Below are 24,727 nucleotides of genomic sequence, written 5' to 3'. Positions count from 1 at the left end.
ATATATATATATATATATATATATATATATATATATATATATATAAAGCACTATCGAATTTGTGAGGAAGCAAAAAACTTATCTACTTACGTGGACTGCGATAAGCACACAAAGAACGGCAAGCTAACGCCAGTCCAAAACGATAGCGAGGAGCAGACCTAATGGCCGGTCTCAAAATCTGCAGCCCGTTCCCATCCACTCTCAACGCGCCGCCGGCTGCCGTCGTCACCAGAAGAAAGCCCCTCATCTCGGTCGCCCCACTTGCCGCTGCCGACGAAGACGCCCCCGCCGAGCTCGACGCCTCCGCGGAGTCACCCATCGTCGACGACGACCCATCCTTTGAGACGCGGCTGAACCAGATCCGAGTCAAGTACCGCAGCGGCTCAGGGAAGAAGGCCGAGCAACGTGAATCTCGGAAAGCCCCCGGCGGCGGGGGCACAAAGAAGGGCAGCGTGCTGCTGCCCCCGGTGCCTCTGCGGGAGCCGGTGGCAGCCGGAGGAGTGACGGTGGAGGCTGGATTTACTCCCTACAGCGAGCGCCTGCACGGGAAGCTAGCCGGGCTGGGGCTGGCGGCACTGCTGCTGGTGGAGCTGGGGTCAGGGCAGGGATTGTTCCGTTACCACTCACCGGCGATTATCTTCATACAGATCTACACCGTCGCCGCGGCGGGCACTCTCTTCATCAAGTTTGAGAAGGAGAAGATCAGCGTCTGGCCGGAAAAATAGCCCCACTCCCTCGTCGTCATCGCCGGCAATGAAACACGAAGATTGTTTGGCCAGGTTTAATTTATTGCTAATTGCATTTCCATGGATTGTTAATTATAAAAGATTACCTTTTAATTTCATTTTCTTTTTTTTTTATACAAACAAAATGGCAATCCAGGAAGGGCTCAATCCGATCGAAAATATTTGAAGTTCTTGCTTTGATGTTAAATTCAGGTAGAGAATAAATGTGTACCGACCAATCGATCGAATATGAACAGATAATTGAAAACATAGAAACAAAAGGACTTTCTTGATGATTAAAAATACATTACAAAGTCACTTAAATTATATTTAAAACTAATTCTGGAAATCTAAGAACTCAGATTAGTAATACAAGACAACACGATCAAATTCCAAACACATTACAAACCAATTCTAGGAACAATCTAACTACGACATTATACTTTGGAACTATTTCCAGTAAATAGGCATGTCTAATTAACCACCGAAGCCATACAGAGTCCTTCCCTGCCTCTTTAGCGCGTAGACGACGTCCATGGCGGTGACGGTCTTCCTCCGAGCGTGCTCCGTGTAGGTCACAGCGTCACGGATCACATTCTCAAGGAAGATCTTTAGGACGCCGCGCGTCTCCTCGTAGATCAGGCCGCTGATGCGCTTCACGCCGCCCCTCCTTGCCAAGCGCCGGATCGCCGGCTTGGTGATGCCCTGGATGTTGTCGCGAAGCACTTTGCGGTGGCGCTTCGCGCCGCCCTTGCCCAATCCCTTGCCGCCCTTTCCTCTTCCAGACATCTCGGCCTAATCGAGCTCTCGATCGACTGATTTCTGCCCAAATTCGAGGTCAATTTACAGCAAACAAAAAAGATCTTGAAGCTCGAAAGCTGAAAAACGTCGATTGAGGAAGAGAAATCGGGGATTCGGTGCGTACCTGAAGGCTGCAAGATCTGCGAAACTTGGAGGAAGCGATGGACTTGGTCGGGTGCGAGCGGGCTTATATAGCAATAGGGCGATGCGCGCAAGGCGCAACCGTGAGGCGGAGCAGTGTAAAATCTACACCCTTGATTAACAGGAAACGGACGGCAGAGGACGCGTTAATAGGAGTCACACGGATCGTTAATGATTTCGCCTTTCCCTCGAAATAAAAAATAATAATCAAATTGACTTTTTCTAATTTTGTTTTATTTTTTAATTGGCACCGGTAAAACAAGAAGTAACAAAAATGGAAATATGATTAGGATGAGAAGTAAATAATAATAATAATAATAATTGACTTTTCCATATTTTAATCAAGAATTCTCTTTTTATTTCAGTCCAATTTTTTTTATATGAAATTTGAAAATTAATTAATTAATACATAATTTCCATAAATATATCACTTTATTATATATAAAAGATCAAAAAATTAAACGATTCTTGAGTTTGATTGTAATTAGAACACCAAAGCTTAATAGGCTGACGAATTTGGACTCCTGACCCATTAACGTTTTTCATGGGCCTTTATGTGGGCTTGTAACTTCGTTGATTTTCCTGCACCAATATGAATTGTATGGGTGCGTTAACCCAATAATTAAATTCATTTATTTAAGGGTTCGTTACCGAATCTTTTTTCATTTCTTCATTCCATTTTGCTATCTCAATACTGATCATGTCATTTACGTGATTGACTAGGACACTATGAGCGAGCGTATTCATTTTTTTTTTCATCATGTTAATTAAATTTGAATAGACTTGTTACTTTAACGTTAAATAGGAAATACTATCACAATTAATATGGTATAAAAATTTTACTTTTAGAAATTTATGAGAGGTAACGAGGGAGACAAATATATTATAATATGATAAAGATTAATTTCTAATGCACTACAAAAATATCTGGATTTAAGGATTAAAATTGGATGAAAAATTTTCATCCCAAATGTGCAATAAATTTAGCACCAAATTAATAAATCATTACTAATTAGCAACAAAATAGAGTCATCATAAATTGACAACAAATTATATTTTCATTGATATTCATTTCAAACATTGTACCGAATTCTTAATTCATTGCATATTTGGCGACAAATCCATGGATTTGTCACATAATGGATATTTTTAAAAAAATAATAAAAAAATAAAATTGTATGAAATTAATTAGTCGCCTAGAGAGCTCACAATGACATGAAATTAATTCATATGTGTTTGTCTAATTCTCTAAAATATATTCATGTTTTCAAATATTAATTTGACTTAATATATTGAGATCGATGAATTTTAAAAGATGAATTAGATTTTTGAGACATATTCATGTTCAAAAAAATCACTGATCTCACTCTATTAGATTAAATTGATGTTTAAAATCATGAATATAATCAAGAGGACTAGAGGAACAAATAAAAATTAGTTTCATGTCATTCCAATCTCTCTAAATAAATCAACCGATTTAGGTTTTTTTTTTAAAAAAAAAATACTCATTCTACAACGAATCCATGGATTCGTGCCAGAATGGGCATTTTTTTAAAAAAATTAAAAGATTCTAAAATCGGTTGATAGATTTAGAGAGCTCAGAAGATATAAAATCAGTTCCTGTATATTTGTCTAATTCTCTTAATTATATCAAAACTTTTAAACATCAATTTAACCTAATATATTGAGAATTAAGAATTTTTTAACACGAATTAAATTTTTCAGACATATTCATATTTAAAAAATCAATCATCTTAATATATTAGATCAAATTGATATTTGAAAGTATAGATATAATAAAGAGAACTAGAGAAACATGTAGAAATTAGTTTCATATCATTGTGAGCTTTATATGTTTATCAACCAGCTTCAGACATTTTTTTTTTGAAAAAAAATGACCATTCTGCGACGAATCCATGGGCATTTAAAAAAAAAAAATTATCTGAAATCGGTTGATGGACCTAGAGAACTCGAAATGATATGAAACTAGTTTCTATATGTTCACCTAATTTTTCTGATTATATCCATGCTTTCGAATATCAATCTAACCAAATATATTGGGATCAGTAAATTTTTAAACACGAATTAGATTTTTTTAGACACATTCGTGTTCAAAATTCACTAATCTCAATATATTATGTCAAATTGATGATTGAAAGAGAATTAGGCAAACACAAAAAAAAACTGATTTTATGTCATTCTGAGTTCTCTAGGTCCATCAACCGATTTCGGATAATTTTCTTTTTTAAAAAAATATGCCCATTCTGTGATGAATCCATGAATTCATCACCAAATCTACGACGAATTCAGGGATTCGTTGCATAATGGAAATTTTTTCAAAAAAAAATTGTCTGAAATCGGTTTAAGGACCTAAAAAGTTCAGAATGACATGAAACCAGTTCCTATGTATTCCTCTAGTTTTCTTAATTATATTCATGCATTCAAACATCAATTTGACACAATATATTGAGATTAGTAATTCTTTGAACATGAATGTGTCCGGAAAATCAAATTTGTGTTTAAAAAAATTATTGATCTCAATATATTGGGTCAAATTGATGTTTGAAGACATGGATATAATTAGGAGAATTAGAGAAACACATAGAAACTATTTTCACATCATTCAGAGCTCTTTAGTGTTAGGACCAAAAGAAATTTAGATATCTCCACGATGATATGATATTATCCACTTTGGGTCTAAGCTCTCATGGTTTTATTTTCAATGTGGACTTTGTTTGCAACCTTGCAACCCAACAATCCCCCCTCCCTCAAAGGCTTCCCACGTCTGATCCTCAACCTACCAGGTCTTCTTGCCTCTCGATCCACCCGACCTACTAGTAATGGGAGGCTTTTTCAAGGAATGAGTTTCAAACCACTGGTTTTAGTGGGGAATGAATGATTGCTAACAAATAAGGAATGAAACCCTTGTGAAAAAATGAAACCCTCAAACCAAGCACCTATATTTCATTCCTTTCTCATTCCCCATTTATCAAACCCTCTAAACAAGCAGCCCCTCAGTTCATAATAGTTTAATAAATCCCAAAATCTCAAAGAAGTGAAGCTGATTTTTGCATTTGATATTTCAGAATTTTGAATGGTAAAGTGTTTGGATTTAAAATTTGAAGAGTTGGATCTGTGTAGAAGTTTCATTTTGCACTCCATTGGATGAAACTTGCTCCCAATTCATTTTGGATTAGAAGCAATTTGAACAGGTTGCTACAGTTCCTACATACTGAACAAATTTCAGTTCTGTTCTAATTTCCTTTGCTTCTGTTTCAACAGTTTTCAACTTCTACACTTGGACCTTTAGATACCTTTCTTCATCTACAATTAGTATTCTTTCTTGATAAGTTGACAATGATCCCATTCTGTTTTGATTTGAATCCATAAAACTTTTGATTTCTTCACAGAATTTAAACCAAACAGAATTTGAATCCAATCAAACTGGTTCAACTTTAATCTTACTGCATTTCAATCAAAATCTACTGTTAAATCTCTATAAACTATTGCATTTAATCACTCAATCACAATTAGCTTGAATTCAATTTATTTCAGCTCATAAATTCAGTTCTACAGATTGACACAGAATTTTGATCAATGACCAGAATTCAGCAGCTTCATTTTGATTTTAGCAACTTGATAATTTCATATTTTCAACTTTCCTTTCTTTAATCAAGCCTTGATCTTTTCTTCCTCTAGATTATCTCATGTAGCATCCAATTAATGCATGCTTGAATTCCATTGTTTCCTGATCAGAAAGCTCAAATTGGTACAGCCACTAACATTTCAAAAACTGTATACCTCACAGTTTTGTAGAGATTCCAGCTTCTGTCATTATGCATACAGCTACAACCTTATCACTAATCTTTTGTTAGCTGGAAAATGATCTCCTTTGGTTTACTTTATAAATCAAACAGTTTTATACCAAATAGATTTCCTGATCAGTGAACAATTCTAGCTCCAATTACTGCATTTCCAGCAACAACACTCAATTCTTTCATCCTTCATTCTAAAAAATCTTCAAAATATGCAAACCTCCCCCACACTTAAGTTTTTTCCATCCTGGGCAAACAAACGCATCAAGAACCCAAAAATTCAGTAACCAAAAACAAACTGCAGAATTGGGTTTTTCAGTTTCCAGCTTTGTGTTTCTGATTCCTATCCAATTCACAGTCTAAAAATCTTGTAAACTCTGACAAAGCTGGGTCAGCATTTAACAATACTATAACAATAGCAAGATTTCAATTTTTGAGTGAACCGATGTCTCTAAACATCAATCACCACAGTAAGGTGCAGGTTCTGAATTTTCTATATAGCTTCCTGACTTTGTGTCAACTAGTCATCATTTAGCCACTAAAAATTTCAATTCCTTTTCATCTAGCTTCTTAAGATCCTTATCAATTCATTCTCCTAAGATTTCCAGGTTTTAGAAACTTTAGTTTGTCATAACTCCTATTCCAAAATGTCACAGAAATGCTTCATTAGTAGAAATTCTGGAATTTCTTTCTTTTCTAATGTTCTTTGAATTTCCGGCCAAACATTGAACTTTAACCTTCAAAAGACTATCTTCTTTATCATCCAATCATAGTTAGTTTTCCCTTTAATTCCTTCCAATCGAAAAGATCATTATGCTGCTTTCTACAATTCTGCAAAATTCAGCACAAAATTCACTTTCAAATTTGTCTTCTTCTTTGCATTCTGATTTGTAACTATAATACTTCCATTCAAAAGCACTCATCACATTTCATTCACTCAACACTTGTATCCATTGAAGGAGTCAGATTCAATGCAAGGGCAGTATTTGGCTTTTTTTTTTTTTTTAATTTCTGCCCATGAATTTCCAGATTTCAGCAAACTGCATATTTACAGCTTTAACATATTTCAGCTTGAACTCCTGATCTTCCATTTACTTTTCTTCATTTACAATTGACTTCCCTCTCTTGATTAGCTGGAAAATGATCACAATTTACATTATTCAGAAATCAAACAACTTACATTCCATCACAGCAGCCTACACAGTTCATCACAACTCCTTTTTCAGCATTTTGCAATTTCAGCAATGTGCATTCTGTTTTAGTTTCAGACTTTAATGATTAGGTTTTTCTTCCCAAAATTTTTAGAATCAAGCCTTTATACGCTCCTCCATTTATTCAGCTGGAATTTTTGGAAATAAAGATCAAGGACTCCATCTCATATTTGAAACTCACAGAAACTAACATTTTGAATTTCCTGAACATTAATTCAAACTCTGAAATCAGATCTTACTGATTTCTAATCAAGCTTTACATTTAATTTCTAAAGAACATCTCATTTAGCACTTAATCAATAACAGCTTGAATTCAATTAGTTTCATCTCAGAAAGATCAATATAACAGCTTGGCATGAAACCTGTACATTCAAATTAAACCAATACTATATCTCTTCATCTTCACTGTTCCAGCTTTAAACTTACTGTCAAATCCTTCCCAATCGTCTCTTTCAACTTACAACTCATGAAACTACTTCTATTCAAAGCCTTTAACTCCCCTTTCTTTGAATTTTTACCCTTTGTTCTCAATTGCAACACTAAAACTTGTTCCCAGTTTTGTTCCCAGCATTTTTGCTAATGGGCCTGATATTTAGCATATCAGGCCTAACATGGTCCTGGGCTTGTTATCAGAATTTAGCTGGGAAGAAAACATCATTTGTCACTAAGGTGATGGAAGAGTGAATTCAGATTGGCTGTTGGTTAGAGACAACCTTGAGGATCGGCATTTAAATTCAAACCACTATTTTCAGAATTGGAAACCAAAATAAGTTGCATATTGCAACAATAAAAAAAATTGGAATTCGAGATTCTGGAATCAGCTTCAATCCTGAATAAGCTGTTTCTGATCAAGCTTGTACATTTGATCCCTATAAATTCTCTCCAAGCAATCAATCAATAAAAGCTTGCAGAGTCTGATGAGAAAAGAATGATGTATTTCTGGAATTTAAAATCCAAAACAAACTAATTGATTCTTAATAATGCTGTTCAAGAAATCCAGAATGGCAAGGAAAGAATTAAGATAACATTTGTCACTAAAAAAATGCAGAAACTTCACTGTATATCTGTTCTTCAAGTAGACTAACAGTAATCTCATTAGCATTCCATAATCTCTTAATGACATATGACATTAGCAATTCAAATGATCAAATAACCTCTGAAATTACAGCTCACAGCATTGATACACATAACAGGTTCAAATTCAATGATATTTCTGAAATTCAGTGGTCTTCATTAGCCTGCCATTACTGCATAGTAACCATGTTCAGATTTGAGCAGCTTCCTTTCAATTACTGATATTGAACTCCATTCTTAACTTTTCTTCATCAAATTTAGTTCTTGACCAGGCAACCCTTAATTGCAGATTCAGATTTCTGTAACTTCTACAATTATTGTACAGTAGCATTGTCCAGATTGAGCCATGTATCCGAAATTCTGCAAGCCTCAAATCTTCACTAGCATTCCATTAATGTACAATGGCAATGTCCAGAATTCAACAAGGTCCAGCAAGCCTTAAATCTTCACTGTAGTATCCCTATCAGCCTCTCCATAAATTCAATTCTGTTGTACATAGAATTTAGATTCACTTAAGTTTCACATGGATTCCTGGTGCCTCTCCCGCATTTGGGTACATCTTGACACTCAATTTCAAACATCTACACTCATCTCCATCTTCATAGTTTCAATTTTCAGAGCTCTGTCTTTGACCTGATATCAGGGCTAATATGGTCCTCATATGCACAATAACAGGCCTAATATGCCAACAACTCTCTCTACTTCAAAATTATTGTTCTTGAACCAGCCAAACACTCACATATACAAACCTAATGGATTTAATTCTCTTTGGATAGAAAATTCATATACAAGTTCGAACCAAATAGATACTCAACAGATATGATTCAACAGGAACTTCCAGAAGATTTAATCTCTACACTGTTTTTACTATCAACAGAAGATTTGAAGTCAGGAATGGGTTGTAATCAGCATCTTTTCAGCAACCATGCAGCAACTAAATGTGACACCAAACTGGTATAAACTTCTGTTGACAATTCCAACAATAGTCCTTCAAGTCATCAGCTACACCAGTTTCAGATTCTAGTGCAGAGAAGAAGTTCTCATTCCTCTACTCAAAAGGATGTCAAGTCTTGCATACTTTGATCCATTCTCATTTGCAGCTGCACTTCCATCGAATGTAACTTGTGTAAGTTCTTCTCTAGCTCAATGTTTGACTGAAATTTCAGATACTTAAATGTCCTGTCAAATTCTGAACATAACAGATTCCAAAGTTGCTTCAATTAAGACATTTACATTTCTAAATTCTTCAAATTTTGATGTGCATTTCAAGTCGTTCAACCGTCACACTAATATGAAGATAGTGAACTTATCCATTCTGCACTGTGACAGTTTCAGAATTTAGTTTCAATGTGACTTCATGTTTTGAATCATCAGGTGTTGGAAGAGAAGTGCACAACAATTAACCATGAGAGGGTAGGAATTTCTATTGAACTCTTCACTGATAAGAAATCTGTAGGAAGGACTTGGCACACTTCAGTTTTAAATGATATCTGATTTTGTAATTTGCTAACATTCAGCTAATCCTTCCTTTGAGCTCATCTTTTCTGGTTTTCTCTTGCATTACAATGGAGAACACAATTTAATTCAACTGTAGCTTCTAAATTTGATTCACAGATCTCTTAGTTGGCAACAACAGAGACACAGAATTCAGCATATTGCCATCCAAATCAGTTTACTAAGCACTAAATTCTAAAATCAATGCTAATTTTGCCTAGTTCCAGCTCCTTAATTTCGAAAACTCTTCTTATCATAGCCCTTTTATTGCATTCTAGCAGCATTGGCTATACTTCTTTCTTAACTTTCCATTTGCATTTAATCCACTTTGGTGTTATCCCAATTTGAGAGACCTTTACAAGCCTTTTCCTTTGTGGAATTTCTGCATTTAAATTCCTTCATTTTGCCACATCACAATTCTGAATTGCTGAACTTTTATTGTTTCAGTTTCATTTTCTCTGATCTTCTCAGAATTTAGACCAAATATTAAATCTTTAATCTCAATAGCTCATCTTATTTACCTTCCAACCAAATTCAACTTGCCTCCAATTCTTTCCAATAAGAAAAAAAAATCATTTAAGACATTGATACAATTCTGTACAGTGAAGAATTCCCAGCTTTCCATTGAGTCTGTTTTGCTTCCTTTGTTTCTTTACTTGCTGTTAACTAGAAATGAGGTAATGCCACAATTCACTAAGAAGTAGTTGCAAGTATAAAAACTTTCAAGTCCATTAATTAGCATTCTTTTCCATCAACAACTTTAGCAGCATGCCATTTGTCCTCTTTGTTTATGATTTCAGCAAACTCTAAACTTTTGTCACCTAAGTCAATGTTTGTAAAAGTCCTTGAAAGTTACAAAATACCTCCTGTTTCTGTGCATACCAGGGTTTCACTTAATTTCTCATTTACTTTAAAAGCTAATGACAAAAAATTTATACACTTTTGATACGACACCTAAAATTGAATTACTATACTGCCCTTTTCTTCAACTTTTCAGAGTTTATGATACCATCTTGAAGTATTTCATGAGTGAAATGGTACTCATCAATTAAATTTCAAATTTTGTTCCATAATGATCATATTTCCAGTAGATCAACAACACTGTTTCTGCATTTTAATAGTTTCATAATTTCATAAATTTGTCCATCAGATTTGTGAAGACATGGAAAGGAATTAAACAACATTTGTTTCCCAAACTAAATTAGGCAAAATTTCCAAACTCTGTTCCATTTCTCAGCTTCAATTTTAGAATTTCAGATTTAAAGAAATTTCAGGTTTGAATAATGAAGAGTTTAAGCTTATCAGCAACAATTCAAAGTTGAACATTCTCAACACATGTCAATGAATAGATGAATTCCACTTTGTAAGTACATCAGATTGGAAATCAGTATCAAAGAACTAGTACAAAACTTCAATTGATACTTCAACTCCAAAATTCCAAAATCCAGGTGCAACTAGTTCCTAACTATAACTTTAGACAATTCAATCTCAGGCATTAACATCATTTAGCACCCAAATACTTAGAATAGAAATATGGGACTGTATTGATCAGAAACTCCATTCACAGAAACCTGCAGATCATATTGGCACACAACAATTCACATTTGATCTTCTACGCAAATTCGTTAACTGATCAAGAACTTGCTTAATATTATGTCCTAACTACTGCTTGTGAACAACTTCAATTTCATAATCTGGAATTCAAGAAAATTTCAAATTAAATCATCAAGACTTTAAGCCAGATTTTCATTCAAGCATCAGGAACTCCTGCATAAGGAACTTATTATGAACTCATTACTTGTTTGCAGTTTTAAAACATGAACTGCTGAAACACTTCCAGTAGCAAGGTCTTATGTTTTCATTCCTTGCAGCTGCAATGTAGCTAATTACATTCCTTTAAAAATTTAATCAGCCTTCAATACTCCTCCAAAATTCAGCTCCAAGTTCAAAATTAGAGATTTCTAAGCAATTTCATTTTGAATCTTGAGAACTTAACTCAAGTAATCCTCAAAAATTTTCACAAAAGCTACTACCACCATTGGTTTTAAATGAATTTCCATGCAGTAAAGAACCAATCCAAAGGCTCCAAATATCCCATTCAATTGATTCAAAATTCTAAACCAAAGAATTCAAACAACAAAACTCATCCAATAGAAACAAAATGATCTCAAAGCATATTTCATACTTCCCCCACACTTCAACTTTATCCATCTTGGCCAAATAATTAATCATATAACAAACAAAGTATCCACATCCAAAAGATTAAGAAATGAGAGAAGATAAAATGATATGATGATTAACAAAAAGTATAGTAAGGTATTGTGTGGAAGAATATCAAGCAAATTGATTTACCTTCACAAACATGATTCAATCCATTGAATTGTGATTTTGAAAGAATTAAAGCAAGTTCTAGAATGACACTAACACAAGTGCATCACACAAATAAGCTAAATCCTCACTAGGTATTCAAATCATCATCTCAATTCATCAATCTAGAATCCATCACTAAGTAGTAACTTCATGCAATCCAAGAATCCAATCATGACAATGAAGTTCAAAACTTAACAATTAAATTTAACTAACTTTCAAAATCCTCTAAAATGATATCTAGAAATGCCAAGGGGTACATTTTATTTTCAAAAACCGAAAAGACTATTACAAAAATAGCAAGATAACACAAAATCTAACAAGATTGCTAAAGTAAACTAAGAGATTATTCATGTAACAAAGTAAAGATCTGATATCTACAATGACAAATAAAAGGTGGAATGGAACAACTCCCCTAAATTTCTGGTGGGTGAATACTGTTCAGTAATAGGAGCCAACGTGGAAGTGGAATACACTTAATGGTAGTAAGCCTCTTCTTTATGTGATCAATATCATCAAGTTCAGCTCCCTCCATCATCATAGCCTCAAATGGATCCATGGCTACTGAATATATCTCCTGGTCTCAACTGAAACAATGATACAAACAAAATCGCTAGACACAGGAAGCTCAAAATATCAAACACATGGATATATAAAACAAATAAGTATCTAGGCACCAAACAAAATAGTAAAACAATCCTAAAATCACCAAACACAGCACAGTTCCTCGGCAACGACGCCAAAATTTGATGTCGAGTGTGTCACACCCGTAAATCAAATTAACAATTTATATCCAATGAACCCTTTAACTATACAATGATGTTGTAATAACGAGCCCAGGGTTGAATCTCTCGAGGAACTAATAGTAGGATGGTAATATAGAATTGTCTGTTATTCATATTTTTGGGATTTTTGATATGTAAATGGGGGTATTGGATTTTGATTCTAAACCTAACAATTAAAATAGCAAACAAGTAGGAAACTAAACTAAAGCTTGAATGAAATATAACTAAGTGCCAACAATTAATCTACAACGCATTGTCACTCTACACCATGAATTTCACCATCAACACAAGTAATCTATGGTATGAAATAGCAAGACATAAATGAAATCTAATATAAAGCAGTGTATAAACTAAGGAATGAAATGAAACTGATTCACATTCACAACAAACTACACAAACATCACACTCTTACCGTCACACAAGAGGTCGGAGACGAAAACTCCCGACTCCGGTCGTCGGAGAAGATGCACAAGTAGGCTCTGAACTCTGGAATCACACAAAGCGTGCAATCTTCACTGCAGAGACTTCCGGCAATGCTAAATGCAATAATTGAATCGAATTTGGAAATACAAAACTGGAATCTGCCGATCTGAATTTCTGCACAAAGGAGGGATCTGATGGTCGGTGAAAGGGTGTCAAAATGAACTCAGCAACAAAGGGGAAACGCCTCCAATGTTCACTGCTGTGAGGCGAAGCTGCTGGAATGGGAAAACTCCTCTGAACAGGGCAAAAACAGAGCATTTAGATCAGCAGCAAATTCACCGTCGGAACCTCCCTCTGGCAAACTTCCAGGTGGTCGAAAGATAGTCTAGAAGTTGCCTTGAAACTCCCTCTCTAACGTCGGCACTTGAGGAGATGATCGGAGATGGAATTGGGAGCTGTGGGAAGAAAAATCGCGGATGAACAATAACTTGAGCTACTGTTCATCCGCAAGAAACTAGGTTTAAATACCAAGTTTTGAACTGGACTTTGGATCTAGTTTGGGTCTGGTTTAATAGGGATTTAAGTGTTTTGGTGAGGAGGATTTGGCTTAGGTTGAGATCCTTGGAATGCGTTGAATCGAGTAGGATTTGAGCTTCTCCATTTGTTGTATGAACTAAGCTTGTTGGCCTTAATCATATACCAATTAGAGTCAATATAAGTATCCTACAAAACAAGAATCAAATTGTGAGAAAATATCATGAATTAGAAGAGAAATGCACTTAACCTCAAAACAACCATCCACATATAAACATGATAAGAATTGTATATTAACACATGCAATTAAATCCAATAAGCCGCTATCAATCCAAAAGAATATGCCAATATATGAGTTATCATACATCCCTAATGATATTATCCATTTTAGACATAAACTCTCATGGTTTTATTTTTAGACTCTACCTAATAGAGACATCTTTCCCTTATAAATCTATGATCTTTCCCATGTATTTTCAATGTGGGACTTTGTTTACAACCTTGCAACCCAACATTTTGGTCCATCAATCAGTTTCAGAGATATTTTGTTTTTTTTTGAAGAAAAAAATGCCCATTCTGCAAAGAATCTATGGATTTGTTGTAGATTTGGTGACGAACCTATGGATTCGTCGTAGAATGGGCATTTTTTAAAAATAAAATAAAATTGTTCGAAATCAATTTATAGACGTAGAGAGCTTGGAATGACATGAAACTAGTTTCTATGTGTCCTCTAGTTCTCCTGATTATATCCATATATTCAAACATCAATTTTACCTAATATATTGAAATCAATAATTTTTAAATATCAAAATAACTCTAACACGTCCAATCAATAACTTTTTTTTATGATTTTTATGAAGTTATTAGTCGTTTAAAGTCCATTTACTTGACTTTGCTATGAAAAAAATATATTGGGTCAAATTGATATTTGAAGGTAGGGATATAATCAAAAGAACTAGAGGAATATATAGAGACTGATTTCATATCATTCCAAACTATTTAGGTTGCTCAACCGATTTCAGACATATTTTTTTATTTTTAACAAATAACCAATCTACAACAAAATCCAAGGTTTCGTCACAGATTTAGCGACAAATCCATGGATTTGTTGCATAATGTGCATTTAAAAAAAATGAAATATAATTGTCTGAAATCGGTTGATGTATTTAGAGAGTTAATGATATGAAAGCAATTCCAATATATTTCTCTAGTTCTCCTGAATATATTCTTGCCTTCAAACATCAATTTGACCCAATATATTGAGATCAATGATTTTTTTAACATGAATTAGATTTTTTGGATATATTCGTATTCAAAAAATCATTAATCTCAATATATTGAGTCAAATTGATATTTGAAGGAATAGATATAATTAGGAGAACTAAAGAAACACATAGAAACTGGTATCATGGGATTCCGAGCTCCCTAGGTCCATTAACTGATTTTGGACATATTTTTTTTTATTTTTAAAAAAATGTCCATTCTGTGGCAAATCCATGGATTCGTCGTAGAATCTGCGATGAATCCCATGACAAATCCTGCTACGAATCCATAGATTTATAGCACAATATGAGACAAATTTGGCGATAGTTTTTTTCATCGCCAAAAAATCCTAAAATTTCTCAACCTGCTCAACTCCCCCCTTGCCTTAAGTTTTCCCTTCGGCGGCAGCAGCGACAACGATGGCAATTCCTCTCTTACAACGACGATCTCCATCCGGTAGGCTCCCTCTCTCTCCCCTCATCCATGTCTTCCCTCTTTGACAAGCAGCTGGCCTTGGCCTGCTACGGGTAGCTGCGGGACCCTGCGACTGGCCTTGGTTGGTCGCGACTATCCACGAGACCCTGCGGTTGGCCTTGGTTGGTTGGCCATGGGCGGCCACGCTGACCTTGGTTGGCCGCAGGCACAACTGGCCTTGGGTGACTGCGAATAGCTACGGCTAGCCTTGCCTAGCATTGGGAAGCCGCGTCTAAGCTTTGTCAGTCACGGATGGGCATTGCCGACCGCGCTTGGCCTTGGTCCGCCACTCTTGCCTTTGTTAGCAATTCGAGCCGCAAAAATCGCTTTTTGCATTGTGGAAACCCCGAATTCTAGCCACGGATCCGTGCGAAGATATATTTAAAATTAAATCATGTACATGTTTCTACACTAGATCTACCTTAGATCTACATGAAAAGAGAGTATACCTTTGTCGCGAAGCCCTTCACTTATGCCGCTCGTCCAAAAATTTCTTGTCGGATCTCGTAGAGTGTCAAGTGAACACTCCTCTACAAGTATCCACACGGACAAAAGGTGGAGAAGAACCACTTAGAGTGTGCTAGCACTCTTGGGTGGCTCGGCAATGGAGGATGAGAGGGAGAGAAGAGAAGAGAGGAGGAAGAAGATGACCTCTTGAATGAGTACACAAAATGTAACTCACTACACTAATGTGGCCGGCCACATTTAGAGGTTCATATACCTCCATGTAATACCAAGAGTCATGACTCTTGGTCTCCTTCATGAGGTGGCACACAATGATGTGGCCTTGATGATGTGGAACACCATCATTGGCCGACCCTATGCCAAGTCACAATGAGGTGACATTTGGTCAAATCAAACTTGACCCTTCATCTTCCCTCTCAAGTCAAGTCAAACTTGACTCATTTATCTCCCATGGTTGATCAAATCTAACCATTGATTCAAGTCAATTTGATTTAATGAATCTCTATTCATTGAATTAAATTGATTCAATGAGTCATAATCTAAATTAAACTCATTGGACACATGAATCAAATTGAGTCCAACTCAATTAGTCTAATTTGGATTACTCTTAATCCAATTTGGTTCATCACATGAACCTAATCCTCTTGGTTCATCATATGAACTTATTCTCCATCTAATTGCCCTTTGTGTGTAACCCTATAGGTTCTTGTAATATTGGCAATGCTCCTAAACTCATTTAGAAGCATAAGTAATGAGCGGTATCTAGCAACACATCATTACTACCCAAGTTACAAGAATATTGAGATCCAACATCACCTTTGTGACTAATAATTGTGACTCTCACAATATATGATAATGTCCTTCTATCCTTGACATCTAGATTGATTAAATTGAGGCATAGACCGTGTCATCCTCTAATCAATCTATATCTTGAACTCCAAGTAGACTCACTCTAAACAAATGAGCTCAAATCTCATATTGACTCATTTGGGCATGGTCATGCACTTAGTGGTCTCACTCTATCAAGAATCATGATGTCACTCCCGTCATATAGGAGGGATAGATCCCATCTACATCACTCACATCCCTCCGCATAATTTGTTACACACCAGTAATCGCCTTTATAGTCCACCCAGTTACGGGTGACGTTTGACGAAGTCAAAGTATGCAACTCCTTATGTAGGGAACCATGGTGACTTTAGGTCCAAGGACTCATAGTCATACTAATAGTCACATGAGAAAGTATATGACACTCATATAACGATCCATGATACTTTCTCATGGCGGGTCATTCAGTATACATTCTCCAATGCATACCTATGTGTCAACTTGATATCTCTATATCCATGACTTGTGAGATCAAGTCATCGAGTTGACCTACATGCTAGTCTCATCGCATTAACATTGTCCCTGAATGTTAATACTTGACTAGGAATGATTAAGAGTAGTGTTCTCTATATCATCTCACTATCGATTCAACCAATCGATTGATATAGATAAAAACCTTCTACTCAAGGATGCTATTATACTTAGTTATTTAGTGTTAGGACCTTCGGATGCGGCTAGAGAGGGGGGGTGTGAATAGTCGATCCCAAATTCGCGTTTCTTTCTACAAATCAAGTTAGCGCAGCGGAAAAAAACAACAGAAACGTAAATGGAGAAATCAAACCTCAAGCACAGCGATGTAACGAGGTTCGGAGATGAAACTCCTACTCCTCGGCGTGTCCGTAAGGTGGACGAATCCTCTCAATCCGTCGGTGGATGAGACCCCGGAAAACCGGCTAATAGAAACTCCTTCTGGGTGGAGAAACCTCGCCACAAACTTCTTGCAACAGCAAGATAGAAGTACAAAGATACAACACAATACAAAGGCAGTAAGAATGTAAAAACACAGCTTGCCTTCTCGTCGACTGGATGAAGCAGTAACTTCACGAAACACCTACAACAACAGGAACCAGCCGAAGGAAGCTTCCACGAAGCTTCAGGAAAATGAGAGCTCAGCAAAGCTCTGTTTGCAGTAAGGAGGAAGGGCAAGAACTGTTACTGTAGAGGCCCTCAACCTCGATATATAACCTGCGAAGAAGAAGACACATAAACTAGCCATTGTGTCGCAACGGCTAGGGACTGGACCGATCAAGCACACTCCTGATCGGTCCAGGAGTGTTCTGATTGGTCTTGGGACCGATCAGGCCTTAGCCTGATCGGTCCCCAGACCGATCAGCCAACTCTCTGTGAGAGTTGGCCTCGTCTCTGATCGATCTGTGGACCGATCAGGACTCAGGTGGATCGGTCCACAGACCGATCCCCCTCTTTCTTCTCCCGATCTTCTTCGCTTCTGATCGGTCACCAGACCGATCAGATAATCCACAGAAGCATTCTGTTTGGTTACTGATCGGTCACCAGACCGATCAGCCGTATCACTGGATCGGTCCCCAGATCGATCCAGAGCTTGGTTTTTCCCAATACCAAGTCCCAAGTCTCCCACACCAACATCCGGTCAACCTTGACCTGTTGGTACATCATGCTTAGCATCCGGTCACTCCCTTGACCTGCTAAGACTCCCCACCAAGTGTCCGGTCAATCCCTTTGACCCACTTGGACTTTTCTCTTCGTGCCAAGTATCCGGTCACTCCCTTGACCTACTTGACCTTCTCAACACCAGATGTCCGATCATCCTTGATCCATCTGGATTTTTCCTTGCCCGGCTTCACTCACCGGGACTTTCACCTAGCTTCACTCACTAGGGTTTTCACCTGGCTTCACTCACCAGGATTTCCAATCTGCCTGGCTTCACTTACCAGGACTTCCAAACTGCCTAGCTTCACTCACTAGGACTTTTACCTGGCTTCACTCACCAGGATTTTCTATCTGCCTTCCTGGTCTAGAGAACGAGCTACCGAGCCCTCTCTGACTTAGTCCGGAGAACGAGCTACCGAGCCCTCTCCGACTTCGTTCGGTCCAGAGAACGAGCTACCAAGCCCTCTCTGACCTAGTCCGGAGAACGAGCTACCGAGCCCTCTCCGACTTCCACATCCGGTCCAGAGAACGAGCTACCGAGCCCTCTCCGACTCCATCAGGTCTAGAGAACGAACTACCGAGCCCTCTCTGACCATAGTCCGGAGAACGAGCTACCAAGCCCTCTCCGACTTCCACATGCCAAGCTTCCATACTTGGACTTCTCCGTGCCAAGTCCCTGCTTGGACTTTTCCCATGCCAAGCTCCCTGCTTGGACTTTTCCGTGCCAAGTCTCCATACTTGGACTTTTCCCGTGCCAAGTTCCCTGCTTGGACTTCTTGAAATAGATCAACTCAAGTCGGGTCAACCAGGTCAACCTTGACCAAGGGTTGCACCCACGACCTCCCAAGTTTTCCAATATTCTTGTCAAACATCAAGATACAACTCTTCTATTCTCGTCAAACATCAGAATAGAACTTTTCTATTCTCGTCAAACATCAAAATACAACTCGAGTCAGGTCAACTCGAGTCAGGTCAACCTTGACCTAAGGTTGCACCAACATTTAGCACCAATACAAGTAAGTATAATAACCATAAAGAAATGCCTTTATAAATATATAGGAATATAATACATCGAGTACATACAACAATCATCATATGATTGGCTCTAGGGCTCTAACTAACAATCTCCCATTAGCACTAGTGCCAATTAGTGTAGGCTTTAAGGCCCAATGACCTAGTGTGACCATCATGCTTTCTCTGTGCCAAAGCCTTGGTCAAGGGATCAGCGACGTTAGCCTCTGTGGGTACTCTGCAAATCTTCACATCTCCTCTATCGATGATCTCTCGAATGAGATGGAAGCGCCGTAGTATGTGTTTGGTCCGCTGGTGTGAACGAGGTTCCTTAGCCTGTGCAATTGCTCCATTATTGTCACAATAGAGCTCTATAGGATCGGTTATGCTAGGAACCACCCCAAACTCAGTAATGAACTTGCGGATCCAAACTGCCTCCTATGCTGCTTCTGATGCAGCAATATACTCGGCCTCTGTTGTAGAATCAGCAACTGTGTCCTGCTTCGAACTCTTCCAGCTCACAACACCACCATTCAAACAAAACACGAACCCAAACTGCGATCTATAATCATCCTGGTCAGTTTGGAAGTTGGCATCACTGTAACCCTTTACAGCTAGCTCGCTATCACCTCCAAATATCAAGAAATATTCTTTAGTCCTTCTTAAGTACTTAAGAATATTCTTGACCGCTATCCAGTGACGTTCACCTGGATCTGACTGGTATCTTCTCGTCATGCTCAAAGCATACGAAACATCAGGACGAGTACATAGCATGGCATACATGATAGATCCTATGGCTGAAGCATAAGGGATCTTATCCATGCTGTCTCTTTCCTCTCTAGAAGAGGGACTTTGAGTCTTCGAAAGACTCACACCATGTGACATCGGCAGAAATCCTTTCTTGAAATTCTGCATGGCAAATCATAGTAATACCGTGTTAATATATGTACTTTGACTTAGGTCAAGCAATCTCTTAGATCTATCTCTATAGATCTTTATGCCTAAAATACAGGCTGCTTCACCTAAGTCTTTCATTGAGAAACAATTCCCTAGACAAGTCTTTACAGACTGCAGCAAAGGGATGTCATTTCCAATGAGTAGTATGTCATCCACATATAATACAAGGAAGACAACTGTGTTCCAAACAACCTTCTTGTAGACACAGGGTTCATCTTCATTCTTGATGGAAACCAAACTGTTTGATCGCATCATCGAATCGAAGATTCCAGCTCCGAGAAGCTTGCTTTAGTCCATATATGGGCTTATGCAGCTTGCATACTCTACCAGTATGCTGTGGATCTACAAAACCCTCAGGTTGTGTCATGTACACATCCTCGAGCAAGTTTCCATTCAGAAACGCGGTTTTGACATCCATCTGCCAGCCAGATCTCATAATCGTGGTATGTTGCAATAGCAAGCATGATCCGAATGGACTTAAATATCGCTACTGGAGAAAATACTTCATCATAGTCAATACCATGAATTTGCTTGAAACCTTTAGCTACCAAGCGACCCTTATAGGTAATAAGTCCATCCATGTCAGTCTTTCTCTTAAAGACCCACTTACACCCAATGGGTTTGACGCCTTCAGGTGGATCAACCAAAGTCCATACTTGGTTGGTGTACATGAATTCCATCTCGGATCTCATGGCCTCTAGTCATGACTCAGAATCTGGTCTCATCACAGCTTCCTGATAGGAGGTAGGCTCATTCTCAACGAGCATAACGTCATCATGGTCAGACAAGAGAAATGAGTATCTCTCAGGCTGACGACGTACCCTATCAGACTTGCGAAGAGGTAGGTCTATTTGAACTGGTTGTTGTTCCTCAACTCTTTGTGGAACAATCTCATCATCCACAACACTTTGTGGTTCCAGTTCAACTTCCATCAAGGCTTCAGTGTTATGGTCCATATCTTGAACTTCTTCAAGATTAAACGTACTCCCACTAGTTTTTCTAGAAACAAAGTCCCTTTCTAGAAATACCCCAGTCTTAGCCACAAACACTTTGTGTTGACTGGGAATGTAGAAGTAATATCCCTTCGTTTCCTTGGGATATCCAATAAAATAGTACTTATCGGATTTGGGTCCCAGTTTGTCCGAGAACGTCGAACGTAAGCCTCACAACCCCAAATCCTCATAAAAGACATCTGGGCATCTCTCCCAGTCCATATCCTATATGGTGTTGGAACACGGTTAAGTGTGAAGGCTGCTGTGTCTAGAGCATATCCCCAAAAAGACATAGGAAGATCTGTGTGACTCATCATAGACCGTACCATATCTAGTAGGGTACGATTCCTCCTTTCGGATACACCATTCCACTGTGGTGTTCCAGGAGGAATGAGTTGGAGTAGGATCTCACACTCAGCTAGATAGTCACGAAACTCATGGCTAAGGTATTCACCACCTCGATCTGATCGAAGTATCTTAATACTCTTGCCTAGCTGGTTTTGTACTTCATTCTTAAATTCTTTGAACTTTTCAAAGGATTGTGACTTATGTGTCATCAAATACACATAACCATATCTACTGAAGTCATCAGTAAATGTAATGAAGTACCTATAACCATCTCTGGTAGTGACATTGAAAGGGCCACATACATCACTATATATAAGTCCTAACAAATCAGTCGCTCTTTCGCTGTATCCACTAGAGGGAGTCTTGATCATCTTGCCAGTAGGCATGACTCGCATGTCTCATATGATTCAAAATCAAATGAGTCTAGCAAACCATCTTTATGGAGCTGGGATAAGCAATTCTCATTTATATGACCTAAGCGACAATGCCAGAGATAGGTTTGGTTCATCTCATTTGACTTGAACCTTTTGGTACTTATGTTATAGATAGGGTTCTCTAAGTCTAGAATGTAGAGTCCGTTCATCAGAGGTGCACTATAGTAGAACATATCATTTAAGTAAACAGAACAACATTTGTTCATTATTACAAAAGAAAAGCCTTTCTTGTCCAAACAAGAGACTGAAATGATGTTTTTTGTAAGAGCAGACACATAACAATATTCATCTAATTCTAGTACAAGCCCAGAGGGCAGAGATACAAATATGAAACTCGAGTTACATTCGAGTCTAAAGTCTATTTACAACAGGAACATAAATAAAGGAGGCACGACACGCAGGTCGCACATCATATACAATACGCACAACATTAAAATGGCGCGTAGGCCATATTATGAATTACAACACAATTTTAAACCAATCAAATTGGGGTTTTGGGCCATGACCATCACAATATCATACATAATTCTAAATTATGTATTTTACATAAATTTATATAATTTTACTACTGTTTTTATCAATTTTATGAGTCACAACTCCGCGGCGGTCCCGTTTAGCGATTTTCGGGCGCTATCGTGAGACAATGCCCCTTGCGGGGTTAGGGGCAGCGCCCCTTCTCGCAAAATAAATATTACGAGTGTCCCATCTTGATCTAATAGCGCCTTAAGTCGCTGTCCCAAAACAAAATAATTTTGTTTAGGCGAGACCTTGCCGTTTCGGAAGATTTTTCTCGGTATTTGAAGCTTACAAGTGTCCAAGCACTTGTTGCTTCGTCTCTACGAGAAAAATACTCACAAAATCCATAAAAAATAGAAAAATTATAGAAACTTACAGATCTAAATCCTTTTTCATAAAAACAAATACAAACATGTACATGCTTCGCACGTGGCTTTGATACCACTGTTAGCAATTTGAGCCGCAAAAATCGCTTTTTGCGTTGCGGAAACCCTGAATTCTAGCCTCGGATCCGTGCGAAGATATATTAAAAATTAAATCATGTACATGTTTCTACACTAGATCTACCTTAGATCTACCTGAAAAGAGAGTATACCTTTGTCGCGAAACCCTTCGCTTATCCCGCTCGTCCAAAAATTGTCAGATCTCGTAGAGTGTCAAGTGAACACTCCTCTTCAAGTATTCACACGGACAAAAGGTGGAGAAGAACCACTTAGAGTGTGCTAGCACTCTTGGGTGGCTCTGCAATGGAGGATGAGAGGGAGAGAAGAGAAGAGAGGAGGAAGAAGATGATCTCTCGAATGAGTACACAAAATGTAACTCACTACACTAATGTGGCCGGCCACATTTAGAGGTTCTTATACCTCCATGTAATACCAATAGTCATGACTCTTGGTCTCCTTCATGAGGTGGCACACAATGATGTGGCCTTAATGATGTGGAACACTATCATTGGCCGGCCCTATGCCAAGTCACAATGAGGTGACATTTGGTCAAGTCAAACTTGACCCTTCATCTTCCCTCTCAAGTCAAGTCAAACTTGACTCATTTATCTCCGATGGTTGATCAAATCTAACCATTGATTTAAGTCAATTTGATTTAATGAATCTCTATTCATTGAATTAAATTGATTCAATAAGTCATAATCTAAATTAGACTCATTGGACACATGAATCAAATTGAGTCCAACTCAATTAGTCTAATTTGGATTACTCTTAATCCAATTTGGTTCATCAGATGAACCTAATCCTCTTGGTTTATCATATGAACCTATTCTCCATCTAATTGCCCTTTGTGTGTGACCCTATAGGTCCTTGTAACATTGAAAATGCTCCTAAACTCATTTAGAATCATAAGTAATGAGCGATATCTAGCAACACATCATTACTACCCAAGTTACAAGAATGTTGAGATCCAACATCACCTTTGTGACTACTAATTGTGACTCTCACAATATATGATAATGTCCTTCTATCCTTGACATCTAAATTGATTAAATTGAGGCATAGACCGTGGCATCCTCTAATCAATCTATATCTTGAACTCCAAGTAGACTCACTCTAAACAAATGAGCTCAAATCTCATATTGACTCATTTGGACATGGTCATGCACTTAGTGGTCTCACTCTATCAAGAATCATGATGTCACTCCCATCATATAGGAGGGATATATCTCATCTACATCACTCACATCCCTCCGCATAATTTGTTACACACCAGTAATCGTCTTTATAGTCCACAAGTTACGGGTGACGTTTGACGAAGTCAAAGTATGCAACTCCTTATGTAGGGAACCATGGTGACTTCAGGTCCAAGGACTCATAGTCATACTAATAGTCACATGAGAAAATATATGACACTCATATAACGATCCATGATACTTTCTCATGGTGGGTCATTCAGTATACATTCTCCAATGCATACCTATGTGTCAACTTGATATCTCTATATCCATGATTTGTGAGATCAAGTCATCGAGTTCACCTACATGCTAGTCTCATCGCATTAACATTGTCCCTGAATGTTAATACTTGACTAGGAATAATTAAGAGTAGTGTTCTCTATATCATCTCACTATCGATTCAACCAATCGATTGATATAGATAAGAACCTTCTACTCAAGGACGTTATTATACTTAGTTATTTGGCACCAATACAAGTAAGTATAATAACTATAAAGAAATGCCTTTATAAATATATAGGAATATGATACATCGAGTCCATACAACAATCATCATATGATTGGCTCTAGGGCTCTTACAACAACGATCTCCATCCGGTAGGCTCCCTCTCTCTCCCCTCATCCATGTCTTCCCTCTTTGACAAGCAACTGGCCTTGGCCTGCTACGGGTAGCTGCGGGACCTTGCGACTGGCCTTGGC

The 24,727-nt window shown here is 37.8% G+C and overlaps 2 protein-coding genes across 4 annotated transcripts in view; one reads left to right on the top strand and one right to left on the bottom strand.

Moving 5' to 3' along the window:
• The first annotated feature begins 76 nt into the window (after nucleotides 1-76).
• On the top strand, nucleotides 77-751 carry LOC122015795. The gene has a single exon (XM_042572836.1). It carries the CDS (start codon nucleotides 162-164, stop codon nucleotides 723-725), a length of 564 nt encoding a protein of 187 aa, XP_042428770.1. The 5' UTR covers nucleotides 77-161; the 3' UTR covers nucleotides 726-751.
• A 235-nt stretch (nucleotides 752-986) lies between these two features.
• Nucleotides 987-24,727, bottom strand: part of LOC122015801 (histone H4) — a 30,218-nt gene continuing 6,477 nt past the window's right edge. The window contains exons 1-2 of one of the 3 annotated variants that reach the window (XM_042572843.1): nucleotides 1,651-1,728; nucleotides 987-1,547 (exon numbers count right to left, since the gene is read on the bottom strand). In XM_042572843.1, the coding sequence (XP_042428777.1) occupies nucleotides 1,203-1,514 (312 nt within the window). In that variant the 5' untranslated portion in view covers nucleotides 1,515-1,547; nucleotides 1,651-1,728 and the 3' untranslated portion in view covers nucleotides 987-1,202. Of the gene's footprint in view, nucleotides 1,548-1,650; nucleotides 1,729-24,727 lie in introns of those variants that run through there. The other 2 variants (XM_042572852.1, XM_042572862.1) reach the window with 2 other exon arrangements.

This window comes from Zingiber officinale, chromosome 1A, assembly GCF_018446385.1.
Source record: "Zingiber officinale cultivar Zhangliang chromosome 1A, Zo_v1.1, whole genome shotgun sequence".
Classification (NCBI taxonomy): domain Eukaryota; kingdom Viridiplantae; phylum Streptophyta; class Magnoliopsida; order Zingiberales; family Zingiberaceae; genus Zingiber; species Zingiber officinale.
The sequence above is the reverse complement of the archived record's forward strand: the minus strand, read 5'-3'. Positions and strand labels throughout refer to the sequence as shown.

Excerpts from the sequence above, each read along its gene's own strand:
- LOC122015795 (XM_042572836.1), top strand. The coding sequence starts at position 162 with ATGGCCGGTCTCAAAATCTGCAGCCCGTTCCCATCCACTCTCAACGCG.